This window comes from Tyto alba, unplaced genomic scaffold, assembly GCF_018691265.1.
Source record: "Tyto alba isolate M040663 unplaced genomic scaffold, T.alba_DEE_v4.0 Super-Scaffold_26, whole genome shotgun sequence".
Classification (NCBI taxonomy): domain Eukaryota; kingdom Metazoa; phylum Chordata; class Aves; order Strigiformes; family Tytonidae; genus Tyto; species Tyto alba.
Genome location: NW_024881300.1, coordinates 22,353,324 through 22,374,698, shown reverse-complemented (window position 1 = coordinate 22,374,698; position 21,375 = coordinate 22,353,324). Strand labels below are relative to the sequence as shown.

Here is a 21,375-nt window from a genome sequence, read left to right as displayed (position 1 = left end):
AGAACCCAGCAACTACGTAACTTAAAAAGTTAAACAGAGGACACTGGCAAATATTGCTGACAGTTGTGGAAGAAATTCAACCTCACCATCCCCTTCGGAGGCAATTCTACTGATAAACAAACAGGACCTTCAGGCAGTCAAATCACACCCGGAGCAGAACCCTGTGGGACTGGCAGTCCGTCCAAAGGGAGCTCACTGCAGAAGACCTGCAGCTGGCAACACTAGGGAGATTCCAACTCTCCTACTCCTGGCAGAAATCCCAGCGAGGGTCTCCCATTAAGAGGCTGCTCTACCTAGTCTGGTTGGCCCTGCCTGGTGAAGTTTCTCAGAAGTCCTTGATGTCAGAAGGAAGTGCTCCTGCAACCAGCATCATCAATTTGCTGGATCCTTTGCAATACCAATTCTATTAGGAGGGTGATGAAGACCAGAGGTGACACTGAGGGTCTAAAACAGTTACAAGACAAACATCTTGCGAGCTCTAAACAAAGGATGCATTCAATAGGAGGGAAAATGGTAATATGTCAGATGACAGGTTGAGATTTGTGGGACCCTGTTCTGCTTCACATGCCCGTGAAATCATCTCGTCTCACTACACTTTTGTGTTTTATCTTTAAACTATAAATGTGTGTTCTGTCTCTCAGAGGGATGATTTACTGAAGCAAGGGGACCAGTGTCTGCTATATACCCAGCTGCATTTGTTTCTTCTTGGTGAGAGATTCTAGGCAACACTGGAAACAAAGTCACCTTCAGTTTGTCAACTACGCAAACAGGATTAATCCTGAAACACATCAAGTGCCCAGACCTCAGAGTAAAATGAATCCAAGCTGCAAGTGCTCTGCACCTCACAGGTTCAAACTCCAGACCAAGGCTGAATTCTCCAGACGTTCATCAAAATGCATCTCTTAAAAAACAATAATGTCTTTTCAGGTGCAGAGATAACAGCTTGTGTTGGTGGCTGACTAACTGGTTCAGTCTACTCTTCCTGTTATACACAAGTTTGAAAAAATTGGCAAGTTCTGAATTTCAACTAAAGGTCTCCTCCTGCATGATCAATTTAAAAAGTTTATCTTCATATAAACCATGTATTAAAAATATGCAAATGCTTTTCAGAAGACACATAACTAAGCCAAATCCAGCCCAGATATCCGTTCCTACACAAACAGGACATTTGTTTCAAATTTTTGGTAAGGTATCCAGGAGGAAGAATTATACTCACTGGCCATCCCTGCCTCTAGTGGAAAAGCCGCTGCGCTCCACTCCCTGTGAGCTACTAACAGCAGATGATGCACTCTGCATGGTGCAACTGTAGTGGCACGATGCTATCTGTTGTCAGGAATCAGGATTTCTTCACTTAGCAGCCAGGACTTCCACACTACACCTCCCTGTTTGTACTTTTGAATAAGCAGTTAGCAGAGAGCTCTCCAAACGCTGGCGTCTCTCCCACACTTATGGAAAGCATCTTCCTGCACCAGTGGAACGGCCAGCAGTGATGCAGGTGGACTTGTCCAACAGCCCAGTGAGTGAGCTTCACTGGTCTGTTTTGTACTCTGGACCCCAAAATCCTGTTTGGCAAAAACAAGCTGCCAGTCTTAACAAAAGGGCAAATAAGCCAGCCCTGCAGCAAATGACCACAACACACTAGTACATCATATGGAAGTACAGAATAAAGCCCAGCCAGCGCTCTACAGTCTTTGACAGATCTTCCCTCTTCTCGCTCCTTACAGTTTATTTCAGAATTAAAGGCTTTGAGCATTTTTTTGTTGTTGTTAAGCAAAGGATCTTGGTTTCAGGTAACAGAAGAGGGCTCTAGTTTAACAGAAGTACTCCTCCCATTGAGATTTCTGTATGCTAGCATTGGAGCTGCTCTGCTCTGTACACAGCTCCCAGCCGGAGCGAGCACCAGCGCAGGCTGTTCTCTGACCTACAGCTGTTGGAGAAGCAGGCCAAAACTAGGTGTTTATTTTTACAGACTGAACAACCACGACAGGCCTTCCTCGAAGCACTTTAACGGGGGAAGGCTTGCTGCACCACCAGCATTCTCCACAGATCAGTGTGTAACATTAGTTGTTGAGTCAGGATTTCTATCATACTCTGCACTTGAATAATTGATTATAAGGACAAAAAAGCGCTCAGTTGTGCAACAATGCACTTTCTTCAGACTTGCTGACTCTGACCCAAAACATTTTGGTCTGCTGCATGCTGCAGTTCCAGCCACCTTCTTGGAACCCTCACTTCTGAAATGTTACGGTTTAGAGCACGCCTATTTCTGAAAGATAGGGCAAACGCTCCAAAAATGAGACCTCTTTTGTGTTCTATATTTATATGATAACATTTAGCTGAAAATTACTTTCCTCTCCAAGAGAGGGATATTGTCACCAATCAGATCAACAGTAAGCACAAATTGATATCATACTTTCCATAAAAGCCAGGATGTTTGTAGGAAACAGGGATTCTCTCTCTCTCATCAATATTCAGCTCATCCTCCGCAGCTCTCAGCTTCTCTTCAAATTTGTCAATGTTTGCCACCCGCATTGTGTACAGCAGGGTAACGTTCTGGGGACATGCAATCAAAAGCAGCATGTTAAGTACTGTAGTATAAGGATATAGCAACGAGCAGAAGTAGTGCACAAGAGGGACAAGTCAGATACAAGTTGCACCAGTGACCTGATGCTAGGGCTCCAAATGAACTTAAGAACACCTCTGGTCTTTTCAGCATTTTATGAAAGCATAAAAGTCAAGAACTACATCTCAACTCTCCAGAAACAATGAGATGCAGCAACTTTGTAGGCAAGCTGAAGGATGGAGTTAGTGTTATAAACCCAGCTGTACTGACACCTTGGGCTCAGATGATTTTGTACTATACATGGAAAACTACATCATCGGAAAGGAGGTGCCTTGTGCTCCACTTGGGCTTCTTGGATCTTGTTTCTGTATCTTTGTCAAAAATTAATTTCATTCAGCAGTTTGTAAATGGATCATAAGTCACTGAACAAAAGGAGGTGTATCCAAGAACAGTGTTCTAATCTCTCAAGCCAGTTTGTAATGATTCTTAGTGGCACCTCCTGGAAGTAAAAGCATGTGATTAAACTCTGCTTTGTTCGTTCCCATTTTGGAAGATTTAGGAAGGCAGTCTGATGGAGTTTGACAGAACACTCGAAACTAAAATCCAAATAGGGAAAAGGTTTTGAAACATGACCTAGTAATAAGAGTTTACAATCTTCTAGACACCTTCTCACATATCAGACTGAGCTGTTAGCAAACACTACTGAATTTTTCCAGCTTTTTAGACATATGTAAGATTTTCTTCCAAGCTATTTATTATTAATTATTTCAACAATTTAAACTAAAAGTCTTAGTTGCCAGGTTGATATGAGTAACAGAAGTCCCTTTAACTTCAAATACAAGAAAGAGAAAAATTAATGAGGAGCAAATTTACCAGCTAGAGTTTTATCAAACATATATATTCATTAAGTCAATTCTTTTCAACAGTATAATCTAAGGTCATTCGTTCCAGTTGCAGAAAGTCACTCACAACTTGTCCATGTGGAGTTCCTCCTGGGTGCAGATAAACCTCCACAATATCGCTCTCTGGCACCACTTCGATTCTCTGGACCTCCCCCTTCGCCAGCATCTCATTCACAAAGTAGTTCCAGGAAATGCTGGTCCCCTCTCTGTTCTCGCTGACCGTGAATCGAAACATCAGCACTATGAAAGTTATGATGAGGAGTGCCCGTAAGCGTTCAAGATGCATCTGATTTTCCCTTTTCCTGCGTTTTTCATCCTCTTTAGAAAAAAAGATATCAGAGAAGAAAGATATAAGCACGTAATTGCGGAGCCTTCTTACCCAAAGAAGCGACAATTAAATGTCAAAGATTAACACCACAGTACTTTTTAAAGCTTTTTTTTTTTTTTTTTTTTTGTTGCATGTTTGGTTTCTCCTGAAGGACCAGACTCAGAAGCAGTACCTAACTTGCACTGCACAGGCAATTTTCTGGCTTGGCTCACAACAGAGGTTGTGTGACTTGCCCAAGGTTACGCAAGTGAGTCAGATTTTTGGACTGCATGACATTCCCAGGCCTTTCTGGCTTCTAGACTGTCAGACCACAGGGCCTCAGCTGCACATTGTGAATCAGCACCAGGTCAACAAGCCCGGTTATGAAAGCATAAGGACTCAGATGTAAACTTAAATTGCCTGGAAGGAGGTGAATTTTGCATCCTGCTAGCCAACAAAAAATCTGCTTGCATCACATTGCTGCAGCTACATTCAGCTGCTCCCCAATGCCCCAAAAGCCACACAGTGAAGCACCGTGTATGCAGAGATGACAAAGGATCACCTCTTCCACTTCAATCGTTGCTTCAGTAAGAAGAGGAATTGAAGCATCAGCGAGCCAAAGCAAGCCCCCTCACTTCCAGAAGTTATTGATTGTGTACAAAACCAGACAGCACTCTCAGACATATTTTGAAGAGCTCTTATCAGCATTTCCTGCTTTAAGGCAGCCTAAGCCTGGTCCAGGAGACTTCAGATGGTCATCGCCACTAGACCCATTACAATCCCATGAAAAACTCTCATTTTAGAATAAAACGACAATCTCACTTGCCTGGCCTAATATGGATATAGGCCGAACAAAGCCATTGGACCCTTGTTGCTAAAAATCCAACTGAAGAATGACTGTAGCCCACTTCCCTATAACATGCTTCTACACTGTCTAGTCCTCAGGCTGTTGCTAACATATGCACTGGAAAATATTAGGAGTAAAACCAGTCATAGTGTTACTGGTAAATCACAGAGCACAGTGCTATAAGAGATAATTGCTTCCTGGTGAGCTCCTGATCTGCTGGCATCCTGTATCACGAGACCAACAATTTTGCTACTATCTAGGAAAATATCTGCATTTGCAGTGAATCTGAAATAGCACAAGAGATATGCAGCTTACTTGTGCATATAAGTACAATTAAATCAATCTCACTGTCTTAAAGCTGCACAGATTTTCTCCCACGCTATACAACTAACCTTGCGTTTAAAAGGTTTGATAATTTGTCCACATTAAGGATTTGTATCAGAGGGATTCCCATGCTAGGTATGCTTTCCCTTGCCTTTACTGTACCAGAGACACACTGAATCAGTGCCATGAGAAAATGGGATGGTTTACTTCAAGTGTTTGCCACCAAACCTTTTTTTCAGACTCCCAACATTTCTCGCACTGCACAGGCAAATTTAAAAGTCTGTGGTCTGCAAAGGACTGCCACAGCACAGTTCAATGTCAACTACTAACTAGTGTTTGAGTTAAGATGACAACAAATACCTCCTCCCCTTTCCAGTCATATGTGAATGTTCTCCATATATAATTTAGCACTTGTTCTTGATATACAGTTTAACACCAAAAGCAACATGGCATACATAAATACTATTCTACACGCAGAAATAAATTAATTCTGTACCAGTGGACTGCTAGTGCATCTGTCTGCTGCAGTCCTGATTCAATTTATTTGCAAATTCATAGCAAATGTTCTGACACTAGCATTTATCACTAGCCACCAATTAGACCCTACACACACTGCAACAAAACCAAGGGACAAACATATGACCCAGTCAGATGCTAAAAAAAGTACTCTGTCCTTCAGATACACAGCATCATTTTTCACCCGTTTCCTAGCTCTGCTCCACATTTAACAGGAAAGGCTTGTTCCTAAATAGAAACAGTGCAGCTTTTCAGATAAGGTCATAATTTCAAAAGACAGTGACAAGCTCAGACACTGCGTCCAGCCCATTCACTTTGTTCTTCGATGCCATCTCCTCACTCCTGCTATCTGCTAGATCCAGCTTTATTACAATGAACCAATTCATCACAAAGCTGCAGGATGACATCCACTATAGTCTTATTAAAGAAAATTAAAATATAGTATGAGAGAGGCCTTAGTCTGGGCAAGATCCTGAAAAGCTAAGCAAGTTCTAAACAAAAAGATTCTACAGATAAAAGAAACTACTCTAGAAAGTGAGTACAGACAGAAAGAAAGTTCATCTATAGCTATGCATGTTCCTTGGAGATGTCAGAGTCAGCTACTGCTAAAGCACTTTTCTGTATTGAATTTCAGACAAAGTGAGGACACATATAATACATTCTAAACCACAGGCAACTGAGGATATGATCACAAAAAGATCGCCACAGGGTAAAAGCTGGCCATTAGATATCTTGACACAAACAACTTCTCCAGTTTCTAGGAATTAGACTTGTCTAGGACCTTTAATCTACAGCTGAATAATTTCAGAAAAAAACACCATTTCTAGAAAGCTAGAAGGCAATGCAAAGCTCTCCTCTACTCTGCGTTTAATTAAGGACAAAATCAATCTATTTCTAAGCTTCTGTAAAGTGTGACTATCTTTACAGTACAACATTCATACTGTACCATAACCTACCTCACAATATTCGGTAAATGAGAACCAGTAACTGGATGTGACTCTTGCAAGCAACAGCTGTGGGAGTACTTCCCAGCTTTTTAGTCTCAAAAAGCCTCCATGAAGCAATGATTTGCCATTAACCCCAAATCTGAACTCTCCGATTAAAATCTTGCAAGGGCTGCAGTGACAGTCTGAAGAGTTCTTGTTAATAATTACTTCAGAGACAAGTATTCCCCTGGAGACATGGGGTAGCACGCCGCCTCCCAAAGTCAAGCTATCCATTAATCACAGGAGAAAAGAGGCCACCGAACACAGCATGTTACTGTTTACTAATTTTAACAGCTACAATACTTCTTCAAGGCGTTGTGCTCGCAGTCACCCTGTGTGGTCTTGCAAACACTCAGGGCCCCAACCTCTAAGCTCTGACTTCCCTAACGAGGACTCCACAATACTCGCACTCACGTCCCATTGAAGACTTCAACCCAGTTAAATGGATCAAACAGGCAAAGCCACTGCTCTTGCCTTAAAGAGGACTGCAGTGACACAAGTCAGGCTAAGAGTCAGCAGCAGCTGCTTTGACTTCAAAAGTTAGTTAGCCCAAGAGGATTCATCCATTATGTTTAAGCACAAAGGAAAAGCCCAGCTATTACATTATTTGATGATACCTAGGTAAAAGTTTATGCTATAATTCATAAAATTGTATTATAATTTGTGTGACTTAAGCATGATGCTAAGTACCTTCCAACTCGCAGTACAAAGGTCTGGAGCCTTACCCCTCTCTCAAAGGTCCAGGAAACAGGCAGCCCAGCACGCATCCACAAACTCACTCAAGACAGCACCAGCCCTTGCAAGCATCAACTAATGTCATCAACTGAAGAAAACGCCCAGGTTTCTAATGCTTCTGCAAGCTGTACTGACAAGACAGAAGAATGGGACCTCCACCTGGGCCACTTCTGACACCTTTCTCTAACTGCCCCACCAGGCCAGTAGATACAGGACATGCTATCAGCTGTGGGACTTCACAGCTGAAAATCTACACCAGAGTCTGAAAATGCGCCTTATGCAGGGCCTAGAAAAATCTTCACATGCACTTCAGTTCTTGGGAGGCACGTACTCATAAACAAGCAAAGAATTTTCTTTACAGAAGTGGAAGAGTCAAATTACACTTTTTAAATGGAATGCAGCTGTTGCCAATCTACAAATAGCAGAAAGTTGACAACAATACCAAGACTTGAAGGGATACCCACAAATCTACACATATTTGAAAAATATTTGGTGAAAATCTACTGGTAGAAGATAACAGTGCCTCCTACAAGGATCAGAACACTGTCCATCAGAAGTTACACAAGGTTTTTGTCCAGTACACTAGAGATATTTCCCTGCACCCCCAACCCCCATTAGTGTCATTAAATTCCTCACTCCCTTAAGCTTAAGGTAGAGAGGGCATTCCTCTGCTCGGCATAATCTGGCATACCACGTAAATCCCTAGGTTCCAGAACACATTTAGTGAAATAAAACTCATTTTCAGAAAGCCCTATACAGCAGGATGCCTGGGGCTCAGGCAGTATAAGACATGCAAAAACCAGTATCTAGGCAGACTGATGTTAAAAAAGAAAAAAAAAAAAAGACTAATTCTGAGCCAGTGCCATTAGTAACACAGCTAAGAACTCTTTAAGGAATCTATTTCTAACTTTGAGCTCTGTAAATCACTAGAAACAGGGACTCGTCCACAGTGAAGGTAAACAAAATATAAGGAAAAAAACACATTATCCAGCTTAAAGAACTAAACTTAGTTAATACAAGTTTATTAAGACAAAACGCTCTATAATGAAACCTCCAAACCAAAACTCAGTTAATACTGCCATTCCCCTTTGCAAAGCAGCAAACCTCAGGCAAACATCAATGATGTTATTTGCACAAGATGTAAAGTAGCACAAAATCAGTTCCATGATCTGCCTTAAATCCTAATATTCCATCACCTAAGCCAATACACACCTTCACACTTGGTCTGAGCCGTAGGCTTGTAGAGGTGCTAAGTTACAGGTACAGGTTTACAGTGCCCAGAGACAGAAGCATTAAGGTTCATCTTCCACGCTGTCTACCCTCACTGCTCACACACACCCCGTTTGCTTCATTCAGTATCTTTTTGGCACATACATACCCTCCTCCTCCTGCGGAGATTTCTTTTTGAATCCTCCATTCTTCTGGTTACTCCCCTGAGAACTTGAAGTAGTAAAATAGTAAGTGCTACCTGCAGGCAAGCAGAGTTAAGTAGTTACTACCAGAAGACCTCAGGAGACAGTGAGAGAGGAGGACTGAGGATGGCAGAAATACATGTGAGCTCCAAACGCAGAGAAAGCTAAGACCCACATGCACCCAAAGCACATAGCTTCATTCATGTGCCAAGGAAACGGGACAGCCTCGCCAGCGCAGTAATGGGAGGGACAGACCCCTTCAGTTTCCTTATGTAATATATATTTTTTGACAACCCAATCAAAATATGGCTTTGTTCAGAGATGATTTTAATGTGGCAAAGAAAATAATTGGGAGAAACGTCTTCAGCATTGAAACACGTACACATTTCCCAAGGCATAAAACCACAGATAACACTGGTATGGTCAGTTAAGAGCAGCCTCACACTAGGAAATGTAAAGGCTTATGAAAGGAAATGTATATGCTAGAGTTAAATGCAGGTTTCTCAGTAAATGCTGTTAGGATATTCTAATAAAAGCCAAGAAAGTAAGGCTACAAACAGTAAGACTCACGGTTGCTGCTACAAAACAATAAGCGAAATAACTTTTTGCCAGGAAAACGCAAAAAATTCAGAAGGAAAACTGACTCGAAGACAGCAGCTTCAATTTCCTATGGTCATTTTCATGAAGAAAAGAGTAAACCCAGAAACTGGACTGCTTGCCCCCTGCTAGTTCCGCTAGAAGATTCACTGCCATTTGAAAGATTATACATATATTTTTACTTTAACTTAAAAAAAACCCAAGCCACCCTCTCAAAGGTAAAGCTGCCCATGCTCACCAGGCTCACATTGGCCAGAATAGCCAGGACCAGTTTTATTAAAACCTCAAAGGCATCAGCAAACTCTTATTCCCAAATTTGAAGAGGGTAGTGAGACGAATAATTGCTTTTGTTTTACCTTTCTGTGGTTTTGCTCCAAGAATTCAAATAACATTTTCTAACATATACTTTCAACTTGTTCCCATGCAAGGCTTTCAGCAGGGTCATATGATGTAATTTCTGACACAGGTGAATGACGATTTTGTCTTAGGCTTTGCTAATGAGGCAGAGAAAGATTCTCTACTTTAAAATCTGCAGTTTTAAAATTAGCTTTTAGGTCTAATGACTCAAGTGCTTGCTTAATCATGCCGAGTTCCTTGGGGAAAGATCCCATTGTTCATCCCTGTCATCAAACAAAAACCTAGAACCCTTGCAAAACGCACACAGCTCCCAAAGCCAAGAATAGAATAGCTTTATTTCAGTTTCAAGACTGCAGGCAGTGAAGGTAAGGAAAAGTCAATACTCTTACTAAATAAAACCTCTTCCCTCCTCCACCTTTACAGTTGCTCTTTGGGACTCACCTAAGAGATTCCAAAGCCTGACTGGATCTCGAATGATGTGTTGCTTCACCAGGATTCCACCGAGGCCTTGACGTGTGGGGGAAAGCGTTTGTGACAGAAGGCTCTGAGGAAGAAGATATAGAAAAAAGACAGCTATTGGAAAAGTATTGACTGCTCAACCTTCCTGTATGCAGTGAAACTAAGATTTCTAAATATGAAAATACTGTGGGTATGCTGCAAGACCAGCAGCTGGGAGACCTAAATATTATTCCTGGCTGTGCTGTGTACTTACCATGTGACTTTGAAGATGCTGTTTATAACCCAGTTTAAAGAAAGCATGTGTACAAATAGAAACATATACTCAAAACACTTGAAAACTGTATCTTTTTCCTCCTTGTATTTCTGTTCTTCATTCTAAAGATATGTTGGAAGTCAGCTCTTAAAATGCAGACACCCTCCCACAACAGGGAATCTTAAGGACTACTACTTTGTAACCCTGCTGCATGGCAGTACGGACAACGCAGCTATTTCCCCATGGTAATTCAGCAGGCATCCTGCAGTTGATGTTCACACTTAAAGGCAAGTTCGCAGCATTTGAACTAACGTTTACTAATATTCTCATTGAACACAAGTCTTGTCCCTTCTCCAACGTGGGATCCCTGTCTCACCCCCCTTCTACTGCACAGGCACAAATTTCTGTGCAGCAAACCAGACAGGGACACAGGCTAGGCTGGAATCCCTCACCCTTTTTTTCTGGTTTGCTGGGCAGCAACACAACAGCTTGTGCTGGCCTGAGAGGGTAACCTCTTGGGATCAATGCTTTATAGAACAGAACAGCTTAGACTAGTTTAAACTGATCACACAAAAACCTGGCATGTCTCACAAGGCTGTCCCACAATTGTTCTTCCTCCATTGCCTACTTGGACTGCCAGTGCTTTTTCACTGGGCTGCAGAAAAACACACAAAAAAAAAGTCTTAAATCATGTTGGAGGCCTCGCTTAAACAAGAACCTTGCCTTCTACACTAACGGCTGTGTTGGCAAGCCCTGCGATACCAGCAGCACAGCAAAATGGGGAAAATACATCTGTAGCACCCACCAACGTGGTGGGTGCTTATATCACAAGAGACACAAACAGTCAGCAGGAATAAAGTTAGAAGAATACCTTTAATTAACGTTTCCTTGCTTATGACGGCCTAGGTGTTCTCTTCATAGGGTATTTCCCCCCCAAGCTGTTGCTACATTGCACCGAAATGATGGGCCCTTGCGATGACCTAACCTGGAAAACCTCCCAAGGAAAGCTGCCTCGAAGCGGGAGCCCGTTTAAACACAAAACCGCGAGCGCTGACCCAGCTCCCTCTTCCCCGGTGCTCCCGGTCCCGCGGGGAAGGCCCCCCGCCGGGCCGGGCCATCCCCGGGGGGACAGTGCCTTCGGCGGGGGGCAGCGGCGCCGGTCAACCGGCGGGGCCGGCCCGGGAAGGTGACTGAAGAGGCGAGAGGGGCTCCGTGTGGCGGCGACACCGGGGTGCTCCATCCCCCGCCGCCCCGTTACCTGCAGGCCGCGTCCCGCGCCGAGGGCGCCGCTACCGGGCCGCAGGCGGGCCCAGGCCGGGGCGGGCAGCCGCCAGCAGCCGCAGCGTCCCCGGAGCAACAGCAGCGCCATGACCCGCCAGCCTGTCCCGCTTTGCCTGGAAACCTCCGAGGAGCGGGCGGCAGCTAGCGAGCGCTGAGGGGAGAACCGCACCGGAGAACCGCTCCCGGGAGCCGGAGGGCCTCGGCGGGGACGGAAGTCCTCGGTGAAGAGCGAGCGGCCATCTTGGAAACGGGCCGGCGGCCGCCGCGGCTGCCATGCCTCAAGATGGCGGCCGGCCGCGCGGGGGCTGCTGGGCTGGCCTGCACCGTTACCGCGGTAACGGCGAGCCCCGGCCGCCCAGCTTAGGCCAGGCCCCAGCCCGGCCTCGGCCAGGCCTCCCCCCGCAACAGATTTAGGCAGGAGGAGATCAAACACCCAGGGGGAGCAGGCAAGTGGCTGCAGCCACCCAGCATCGCCTCAGGGAGAGTTGGCGCTAGGGAAGCTGGCAGCGCAGAGTCTGGTGGTGTGAGTACACAACTAGCCCCGCTCTGGGGTTTTTATTGCTCTTAGTGTCACGTCCTACATAATTGTAATGGCTGGGAAAAGAAGAAAGAAACAACCGCTGCAATCTTAGATTCAACAGAGAGGAAAGAAGCCAGATCCCTTTGCAGCTGTTGCTGAAGAAGACTCCCCTTCTGATAGCTCAAGGTATGAATTAGCCCCGATGGAAAACAGCCTTTAGTATCTGCAGCTGAGTGTGATGGGTTAACTGGTATTCTCTGAAGTAAAATGAGTGAACAAAAGTATAGACATTTATATGTTTGCTCTTTGTCAGACAGGATAGTTGGCTCCCGTGATCTATCTTCTGGGGAAAAACCATTACAAGGTGTTTGACAACTCACAGTAGCCAAGCTACAACATGACTGATAAGTCTTTTTTAAACTGTTCTGTTAGTGCACGTGTGTGGTTCTAATAGTGGTGGAAACCCCCCCTCAAGCATTACAGCAGCACGTGTCAAGGTTATGGGTGGTGTTAAGTTCCCTATGTACAGATACCACGAAGGTCATTGTATTTTAAGCCCCTGATCCTAAATCTTGTGTAATCTCTTCCTATTTTGCACTAGTGCACAGCAGAGTGGGTGGGCTCGATGTCCTCTTCTGAGTATTTCTTTGGGGCGGGTAGGTACTTCAGAGTGAACATCACCTTCCTCCTGCCACAGTTAGACCCTTTTTGCCCTACTGAAGTGAACATTCTGTTTGCCGGGCCTGATCTCTCTTGCCTGCTTCCTTTGATGTGCCTTCAAGAAGTCATGTTTCTTCTTTCCTATCTTGCTGACCAGGATGGTTTCTGCAGCTTTTTGTCCCCCTCTCCTGTCCATGTCTCTCCCTTGAGGTGGCTCCAGGGCAACTTTTAGGTATCGTCACTATTGTTAGTTCTCCCAGCTCACCTGTCCTAAAGTATCTCAGGCATTCTTGAGTGGGTGGTTGCAGGACTACATAAAATAGTAATAATTATCTCCCTTCCCAGCAGGTCTGAATTAGCATCCTCTTTCTAGAAGAGTCTCTTAGGATTTTAATTGTCATCTGCCCCCTGGGATGTGTCTAAGTAAACCTTCTACCAGCAAGGTCTATTAGCATGCTAATGTCCTCCTCACTCCTGGAAGTCTCTTTGTATCGCTGGCTTAATCGTCAAAGAGCTTAATTTACAGACACACAATTAAACTGGTTGCAATTAATCCATATTGGCTGGTCATAGCTTGCAGTGTTGCACTGGGGATGTGACAGCCGCTGGGGAGGCACCAGCGGCTCCTCCACCCCACGGATCCCACCTGGCGTGGCCGGACAGGCCGAGCTGCGCGGGGAGATGCTGTGTGGCCTGCATGGCTACCTACCTCCACTCCACACTGGCCACGGGGGCTCTTCTGGCAAGCTCCCTGTCTGTAAAGAGGGAGGATTACCTGCGCCTCCTCTGCCTGGGGAGGAATCTCTGTCCTGTGTCTGGCCAAGGCTGGAGGCTGCAAAACCCAGTGCTGGCTCCTTCGAGGCTGCAAGGAGCCCAGGTCTGACACGGGCGCGCACAAAGCTAGAGGTGGGGTGGGAGCTGCGGTGGCCCGAAGTCACTAGGCCAGGGAAGGACAGCAGAGAAAGTTCCAGCTCAGCACAAACATGGGCAGAGCACAAGCCCTCTGCTCCGTGCCAGCCCGTGCACGACACCCTGCTTGGGTGGGTGGCTGTCACAGAGACGAGCGTCACACCTTCACCCATCTGGCAGAGAGATCCGTGGCAAGGGGTTATTTGCACTCCAGCTGTGTTTGGAGGAGGAAACTGCTTGTTTAGAAGTGCTGACTGATGGGGGAGGCTCCCTCCACCTTAGGCACAGAGCAGAGAAGTGCGGGGTTTCCTGGGGTGAAACACAGGATACAGCAAAGTGCACCAGGAACCAAGGGGCTGTGGGGTCCCCCAGTGCCCCCCACCCCTGCAGCGTACCAGCACCACACACATCCCTACCTCTGCCTCACTCAAGGGATGTCACACCTCGCTTCCCTCCATTTTCTGATCAGATCTGTTGCTAATTAGGCCTGATCTATTTTTAAAGAGTTGCATCGTTTAAATAGAATTGCAGCCCGATCAGAAGCGAAGCAGTGCAGTTTGCTTAGACAGGAGTTTACTGACTTGCCGGGCTGACCTGAGAGAGACCCAAATGGGTTTCATTATGCCTGCCTTACAGCTTTGCTCCAGCTTCAGTGGAGAGAAATGTGCACCCATTTAACGATGGAGGGCAATGAAAGCCGAATGGGTCCAAACTCCAGCACAGACGACCACCCAGCTGAGTCTGGGTGGGCTCACCGACTGAAACAAGCAGCATTTCGGGTCTGTAGGGCAGCTGGGCTCTCCCTGTGATGCTCCCAGTCAGCAGATGCAAGCCTCGATGTGACAAAACCCTACGGAACTATGAGGACTGCTTATTTACAGACGCACCGTGTAGCTGGGGTTGACGTGATTCCTATTCCTCCTTTCGTACTGTGCTTCAAAGGCAACCAGATGATGAAGCACCAGGAAGGAGGGCTGGGGATCTTTGCCTCGCTGGTGCCAACACAAAGTGATGCCAGAAAGGAGAACCGAGAGGCTTTGCCCTACGTGCAGCCAGCAGCCGCCATGGCGTGGGCGGCTCGGGCTGCGCTGCGTACGCGGAAGCGAGTGCTGTCCTCTCTGTGTGTGCGAGAGATGACCTTGGGAAAGGTGGCTTCAGTCACTGCCCTTGGACTGGCAATATGCTCCTTTGGGAGTAAGCCAATATTCTGAGAAGACAGATATAACCTGATCCAGGCTTGGCCTTGCTGGGATGTGCTCCAGCCATGACATCACTCAGTAATGCCACGTGTATTTACTACTGGGGGAAGGTGATGGATTGGAGTCTGAAATCCCTGGTTTATCTCCTGAGCAGGTTAGGAACAGGAAGCAGCATTAGCAGCCCCATCTTCTGTTTTTCGGGCCAAGAGAAATCAGTTTCTACAGCCAACACAGCCCTCAGCTCTGCTTCCTCTGAGAACTCCCATCTCCTGTTTCGATGATCCCCGTAAGACAGCCTTGGCACCCTTGCTCCTGCCCCCCAAGCCTCAGGAAGCTCCTTGCAGGATGTCATCACCCCCCTCAGCTTAGCTCAGAGTAATTTCAACACAGCATTGTGCCAGCTGAGTGAACGGATACCTGGAGTCAGGTGGCCACCGCACCATCCACAGACTTCACATCAATAATGAATCAAAGGATTAAATGTAGAGCTGAAGCTGCTAGAAGGTAAATTCAGACTTTCATTTAAAAGATGAAAAATTGCTGTTACCCACCCAACAGTGTAAGCCAGGACTCTTCTGTGGCAGGACAAAAATGCACAGCTTGGTGCTGGCTAGGAGGCCCCCAGCGCGTTCCAGCACCCTTCAGCAGCGTGCATCTCTGTCACATACCAGCTGTTTTTTTTTTAGATTACTTCTTTGCAGATGACAAGTCAAGGTCAAGGGATAGGTGCTACCTTCCAGCACAGCAAGGCCAAGTATCCACGAAAGCCTTAGGCTCAGGAACAAAGGACGTGCTTGAAAGACCACACGTCCCTCAAGCACAGTGAAACTCCTCACCGGGGAAAAATCGGTTCGGCAGACAGCCTTTTTCTATGAGCCAGCCCAAAATCATCACACCTATTCCTCCAGGAACAGCTTGGGATCACTGCAAGTTCCAGTGCTTCCTGTTGCCATTGCCAGCCCCGCTTCCCGACCTGCTCCTCTTGACTCATGGCACGTAAACTGCTCCTCCCTGGGGGCCAGGAAGGCACCCCCACCCCACGGCGAGGCAGCCAACAGGCTTAAGGCATAACTGGGACACAGTGCTGGGGTACAAACTTTTATCTTTGAGTCACCTCTAAAACCAGAGAGTTTAAGATAGGTAGGTGACAGATGGCCACAGGCAGGGGATCACAGGGAATCAGCCATACAGCAGCAGCGACTGAACCGTCTGCCAGTCACAGCTTACGAATCGCTAGAAAAGCAAAGTGAACGCAGGCGAGAAGGAGCAACGCTCTGACAGAGTGACATGGGTACCCCTCCGCTTAGCTCGCAGGGGTAGAGCTGGAGGAGGGAAATTGCTTGTTTGTGACTTGAAGGCCACGAATGAGCAGATTGCTCCATGGGAGTGCACTCCCTGGAGAGCTGCTGAAGCCTGCACAGCTCAGGAGAAGCCCAGGAACCCATCTGTGTGCGGGAGGTGGCTGAAGTCATCTCCAAACCCCACAGACTGGAGGAGGTCAGTAAGCTCCAAGCGAGCAACTGTCACTCCACACCCCTGAAATCCATAAGCAGACGAGAAACCTGAAGCCTGTCATTAGGAATCATAAAAACAGTAATTAGAACAGGATTGTCATGAGTTCACGCCTAGAACATCAATACAAGGCATTTACGCAGCAGCAGGGGACCCCTACTCTCAGAAAGCAGCATCCTCTAGGGATGCAGGAGGCCTAAAGCTCCACAGACTTACTATTTGTGTAGGCATAAGGTCCTGCAGGGAACCACGTAAATAGATTTACTATCCACAGAGCTCTGAGGAGTCCAAAAATACTGCTGCCTGCGCAGCGCAAAGGCACAGTGTAGCTCAGGAGTTAAATCAGCTCCCAGTTCGCTGGCTCCTCCTGTCCTGGGCCCCAGCATGTGGTCCTGGTGCTTCGCTGGGCTAATGCTGCAACTCAGCTCATTACACAGTGGGCTGCATCGAAGAGTTAAACTTTCAGAAGAATGCTGATTTTGGTACGAGTGAGCATTAGTTTAGCCTTATTGTTTAATCACATGTCATAGAGCTGTGAACAACCACCTTGGATGAAAGCTTAGGCTTTTATTTCTTAATGGCATCACAAGCAGAAGGGCTTGTTTCAAGTTGGAGCTTGTCCTTTAACAAAAAACCAAACAAGGATGGCTTGAAAGTAGTTTTATTTAAGGAAAATCAAGATTGTGTGCAGAGTCAGAGAGGTTTCTGCTGCAGTACCAAGAGCATCAGCTGTACTCCTTGCTGGCTTTCCAAATGGCTGCCTTTCTAAATGACTGCTTTGTTTGCCAAAACTATCTCTCTTCAAAATGTTAATAGATGACATTAATTAAAACATGAGCCAAGCTTAAAGTAAAGGTTCTTCTAATCAAAATTCTTCTGAAGTTTGATTCTCTTGGCCTCTTTGGTGTTGGCACTTGACTGGTCACACAGGATTTACCCTGGTGTGTGACTGTAGTAGTCACAAATCACACATTACCTAATCTATTAAAAATAGATTCCCATCTTTACATCGTGATAGGAGCTGAATCAGCAGAGAACTGCACCCACATTAACACAGACCAGGTATTTTTGCCCTTATGGCTGACATAATGGCTCCTTCCATCACGAGGCAGTTGCTAGAGAGCTTCGAGGGGGCTCAGCTGAAGTAGTGAGATGAATATGGTTACCCATGGCTTGCAAAAGCAGGTGAGCGGCTGATGCGAGTGCCACCTCCAAAGTTACAAAGGGAAGGAGTAACAGAGCAAGGACCAAAGGGTCACAGAGCCCTCTCCCCGAAGTTAGCGTCCTTTCAGTTTGCTGTGACAGATAGAAATAGGCCTGGAAGCACATTCCCCAAGTGGCCTAATTTCTCTGCCCTCACGCAATGTTCTCTTTCCTCAGCGCCAGAGTATTTGTTTTATTTTAGGATCCGTGAGCTCACAACCTTTAGTGAAGGATAAAGGTGCTCAACAATTAACTATAGTTTATTTTTTTTCTTCTTAAGTATTGCAATTAAGTTGCAAGGAGCAAAAGCCATGCCAGGGTAACAAAACCAAGCAGGTTAAACTTCCTCATCACAGCGGTCTCGCCTAAAAAACCAGCAGAACAGCCCCCAACTGAAATCACTCCCCCCTCACTCCCGCTGTTAGCTTTCTTTCACCAAGCACTTTTAATGTCCCTCCCTGAAATAGGTTGATAGTCCATGCTGTTGTGTTCAAATAGAAGAAGGTCAGGATGACACAGAAAGGATTTAACTTCCTCCCCAGCACTGTTATCTTTGACCTGGATGACATTCAAGGCCGTCAAGGAAGCCGTTACAGCCAACTATATTTAGGAAATGACAGAACATATTTCCCCTCTCGTCTACTCACTCAGAGGCACCAGAGAGGCAAACATTTATTTGCAGTGTTTTCAGTGGGGTATGACAAGAAGCCTAATGGAAGGGAGGACAAAAAACCCCCAACAACCTTTCTTTTGACTGGTTTAGTAGGTCTTATGGAAGAGGAAGATGGGTAGGGATAAAAAGACTAAGCTTAAGTAGAACACAGGACCAGCTTAACAGGCTCAGAATAAATCTCTCTCATGCTGTTATTTAACAGTGAAGTCGGACACGTGCTCCTGAGCCACTCCTTCATCACTACCAAGCCCAGCAAAGAGATTTTTCTTCCTGGGGGACTACTGGCATCCTCAGCACTTGAAAACAATCCTTAAGGCTGCCAAATGTGTGACTCGAAGTGGAACTGCAAATGCCAAAAAAGCAATCACAGTTATGGGTCATGCTCCTGGAAGAGGGGGGTTAAAAAACCAGAACCATTACTGATGAGGTCACTGGTGGAGCTGCTGCCTCAAGGGTTCCCCATCCTCATCAACCAAAACAAAACGCAGTGACGCAGCTGTGCAGGCGGCTGCCACCCACAGCCGGGCACCTCAGCCACCTGGGCTGGGTGGGGAGCCACGCAGTGTCCCCATTTTGTACTTGCTGTGAAGATCCACTCCATAAACAGGATTCTTCCCTGGGGGATACCGCAGCATTTGGTTTACCTTGATGACCTGAAGGGACCCTGGCACTAGATGTGTAGTACAAAATACAGATACACAACAAGCATTCCCGTTCTGCAGGACTGTGCTGAGCTCAGGCACGAGCAGCTGCATTTGGGTAACAGGATCTACTCGTATTTTTGGAGTTACCTTAGTGCTGGGAGAGCACAAATGTAACGGGTGGGAACACAGTGGCTCTCAGGAAATCCCACCGCCTCGCCGGGCTCAAGGCACCGCCGCAGCCGGACAGAAGGACAGACACCAGCAGTGTCAAGTACAAGAACGGAGCCTCACACGCGCCTTTACTCCTGCTGCTTCCACAACCCCCGTGGGACAAAGGCAGGAGGCTTACCCGGCAAGAGTGACCATCCTCATCTGGAGAGCCAAGGGTTTGGTTGTTTAGAAGAGATCCTGTAAATAAAAACAGCGCAAAAGCCTCTCGGTATTGTGGAATCAACACTTGAAAGGATCAAAAAAAAAAACCCAAACAGGGATAAACCAACACAGCCCGGTGAGGAGCAGGAGACGTGTCCCAGGGCTGAGAGGGAGCGCAGCCAGTGTTGATGTGCCCTCGCTGTCCAGTGGAGCTCGCCCCGGGGGCTGCGCTAACCCCGGCCCCGCGCCCTCCGCTCCAACCGGGGTGTCAGTGGGCCACCCGACACAGAAACCAGGGTTTCTGTCGATAACTTCCAAGGGGGGCTTCTCACTGCCACGGCCTCTTCTGAAGGCAGCAGCAGAGCGTTCGGCATCGAGAACTTTTAAATGAGAACGTCGTGAAGGGATTCGGCCCCCAACCGCGAAGGTGGGGATGCCGCGCTGTTAGAACGCCCGGGTAGCGGCGGGATTGTAACAGCGAGCCGATGCCCGGTGCCTCCCGACAGGCAGCACAGTAACGGGCCGCTTACCGTGCCCCGGCGCCCACCCCGACCCGCGGAACCCAGCACCCCGGGAGCAGACGGGCACCCACCCAGCCTCGCCGCCGAGTTTCGGTGCGCAAGTGACCAACAGCCAAGGCACCGGTCACCGACCTCTCGACCGAGCGGCACCGGGGAGTCCCCAGTGGCACAAGGGGAAGCGGCGGGGGGGCTGCGGTGGGCTGAGGGAAACGGGATTGAGCAACGGGAATGCTCCGGGGGGGAGGGAACGGACGGACGGAAGGGAGACGGTGCCGGTAAGGTGACCAGCCAAGCGCTGTACCGGGGCGGGACACGGGCCAAACCCCGCACAGCCGCTCGGTAGTACCGGGGGGGGAAGCGAAACGGAATCCCGGGGCCACCCCGGTGCTCGGCGCCCTCCGCGCTGGCCCCGCCCCGGAAGCCGCCGCCACGCTCACGACCCCTGAAAAAACCCACCAATGATCTGCCGCGCCGGTGGGCGACGTCGGCCAATAAGCGATCGCCGTTGCTAGGCCCCGCCTCTCGTCCTCCCGTCGTTCCCCGTTCCTCCCCCCTCCCCATTCCTTCCCCCCCCCCCCCCCCCCCCGCTTTTTTTTTCACGTCAGCGCGCCGACGCTGGGTCCGCGCCCCGAACCAATGGGGCGCGCCGACGCGGCGGGCCAATGAGCGGCGGCGTCTCTCGGTGGTGCGGCGAGCGGGCGGGCGGCAGCGCTGCGAGCCGAGGGGCCGAGGCCGAGCGCGGCGGGGCCATGGAGCGCGCGGCCGGCACGCGCCGCCGCCACTGCCCGCGCCCCCTCCGTTAGTGCCGCCGCAGCACCCCCCCCTCTTCCCTTCCCCCCCCCCCCCCTTTTCCCCCCTTCCCTCCCTTTCCCCCGCCGCTTCCTCTATGCGGCGGAGCCGCAGGCCTCGCTCCCCCGCGAGGCTGCCCTCGGCCCGCTGAGCCCGGAGCGCCGGTAAGGGGGCGGCGAGGAGAGAAGGGGGGGGGGGAATACGGCGTCGGGTTGAGGGGTGGAAGCGAAAAGTGAGGAGAGTCTGTGGAGATTTGGGGTGTGGGGGGTGTGTGTGTGGAGGTTAGGGGCTGTTTGGGGTGAGGAACGGCTGGGGGGAGAGGGAGAAGCGGGGGGTGCTGGAAGGGGAGAGGGGCTGGTGGGGGGAGCAAGGGGAGGGAGGGGGCTGGCTGGGGTGTGTGTGGGGTTAATATGTGGGGAGGGTGGGGGGGAGCCGTGGAGAGTGCGGGGGCTGGTAAATGAGGGGTGCGGAGGCTTTTGGGGGGTGGGAGGGACACGGGGTGCTGCGTTGAGGTCGTGGTCCTCCTACACCCCCCCCCCCCCCAATCCAGCTTTTTTTTTTTTTTTTTTTTTTTTTTGGGACGGGGACGCGGCAGCGTGCGGAGGTGCGGTGGTGGTTGGGGGAGGCAGGAGGGGAGCCCGCATTTTGGGGTGAACGCTGTGCGGGGAGGAACAATACCAAAAGTTGTCTGAAATGGTAATTTCCGTTTCCCATTTCATCATCCCTGGGTAGGCGTTAGCCCTGCGTGTGTGTGCGCAGAGGATGGAGCTGAACCGAGCTGCCGCCAGCCAGCCTGGCTGATCTGCGCTTATTTATTTATTTTCCAGTTTAATC

At 48.2% G+C, this 21,375-nt stretch overlaps 1 protein-coding gene and 1 long non-coding RNA gene across 4 annotated transcripts in view; both read right to left on the bottom strand.

The window, feature by feature from the left end:
- The window catches only part of LOC104362983 (SPG7 matrix AAA peptidase subunit, paraplegin), a 32,713-nt gene extending 20,937 nt beyond the window's left edge, over nucleotides 1–11,776 (bottom strand). The window contains exons 1-5 of one of the 2 annotated variants that reach the window (XM_042797630.1): nucleotides 11,517–11,776; nucleotides 9,988–10,090; nucleotides 8,559–8,648; nucleotides 3,533–3,783; nucleotides 2,414–2,553 (exon numbers count right to left, since the gene is read on the bottom strand). In XM_042797630.1, the coding sequence (XP_042653564.1) occupies nucleotides 2,414–2,553; nucleotides 3,533–3,783; nucleotides 8,559–8,648; nucleotides 9,988–10,090; nucleotides 11,517–11,627 (695 nt within the window). In that variant the 5' untranslated portion in view covers nucleotides 11,628–11,776. Of the gene's footprint in view, nucleotides 1–2,413; nucleotides 2,554–3,532; nucleotides 3,784–8,558; nucleotides 8,649–9,987; nucleotides 10,091–11,129; nucleotides 11,415–11,516 lie in introns of those variants that run through there. The other variant, XM_042797631.1, reaches the window with a different exon arrangement.
- Nucleotides 11,777–16,322: 4,546 nt separating this feature from the next.
- LOC122153899 lies at nucleotides 16,323–19,856 on the bottom strand. Of its 2 annotated transcripts, none has more exons than XR_006165744.1 (3): nucleotides 19,824–19,856; nucleotides 19,209–19,267; nucleotides 16,323–16,396 (listed from the first exon to the last, which is right to left on the bottom strand). It is a non-coding gene; the product is annotated as an uncharacterized LOC122153899 (long non-coding RNA). The 2 variants fall into 2 exon arrangements; XR_006165743.1 differs by lacking the exon at nucleotides 16,323–16,396 and adding an exon at nucleotides 16,987–18,558 and having other exon boundaries at nucleotides 19,824–19,853.
- Between the last annotated feature and the right edge of the window lie 1,519 nt (nucleotides 19,857–21,375).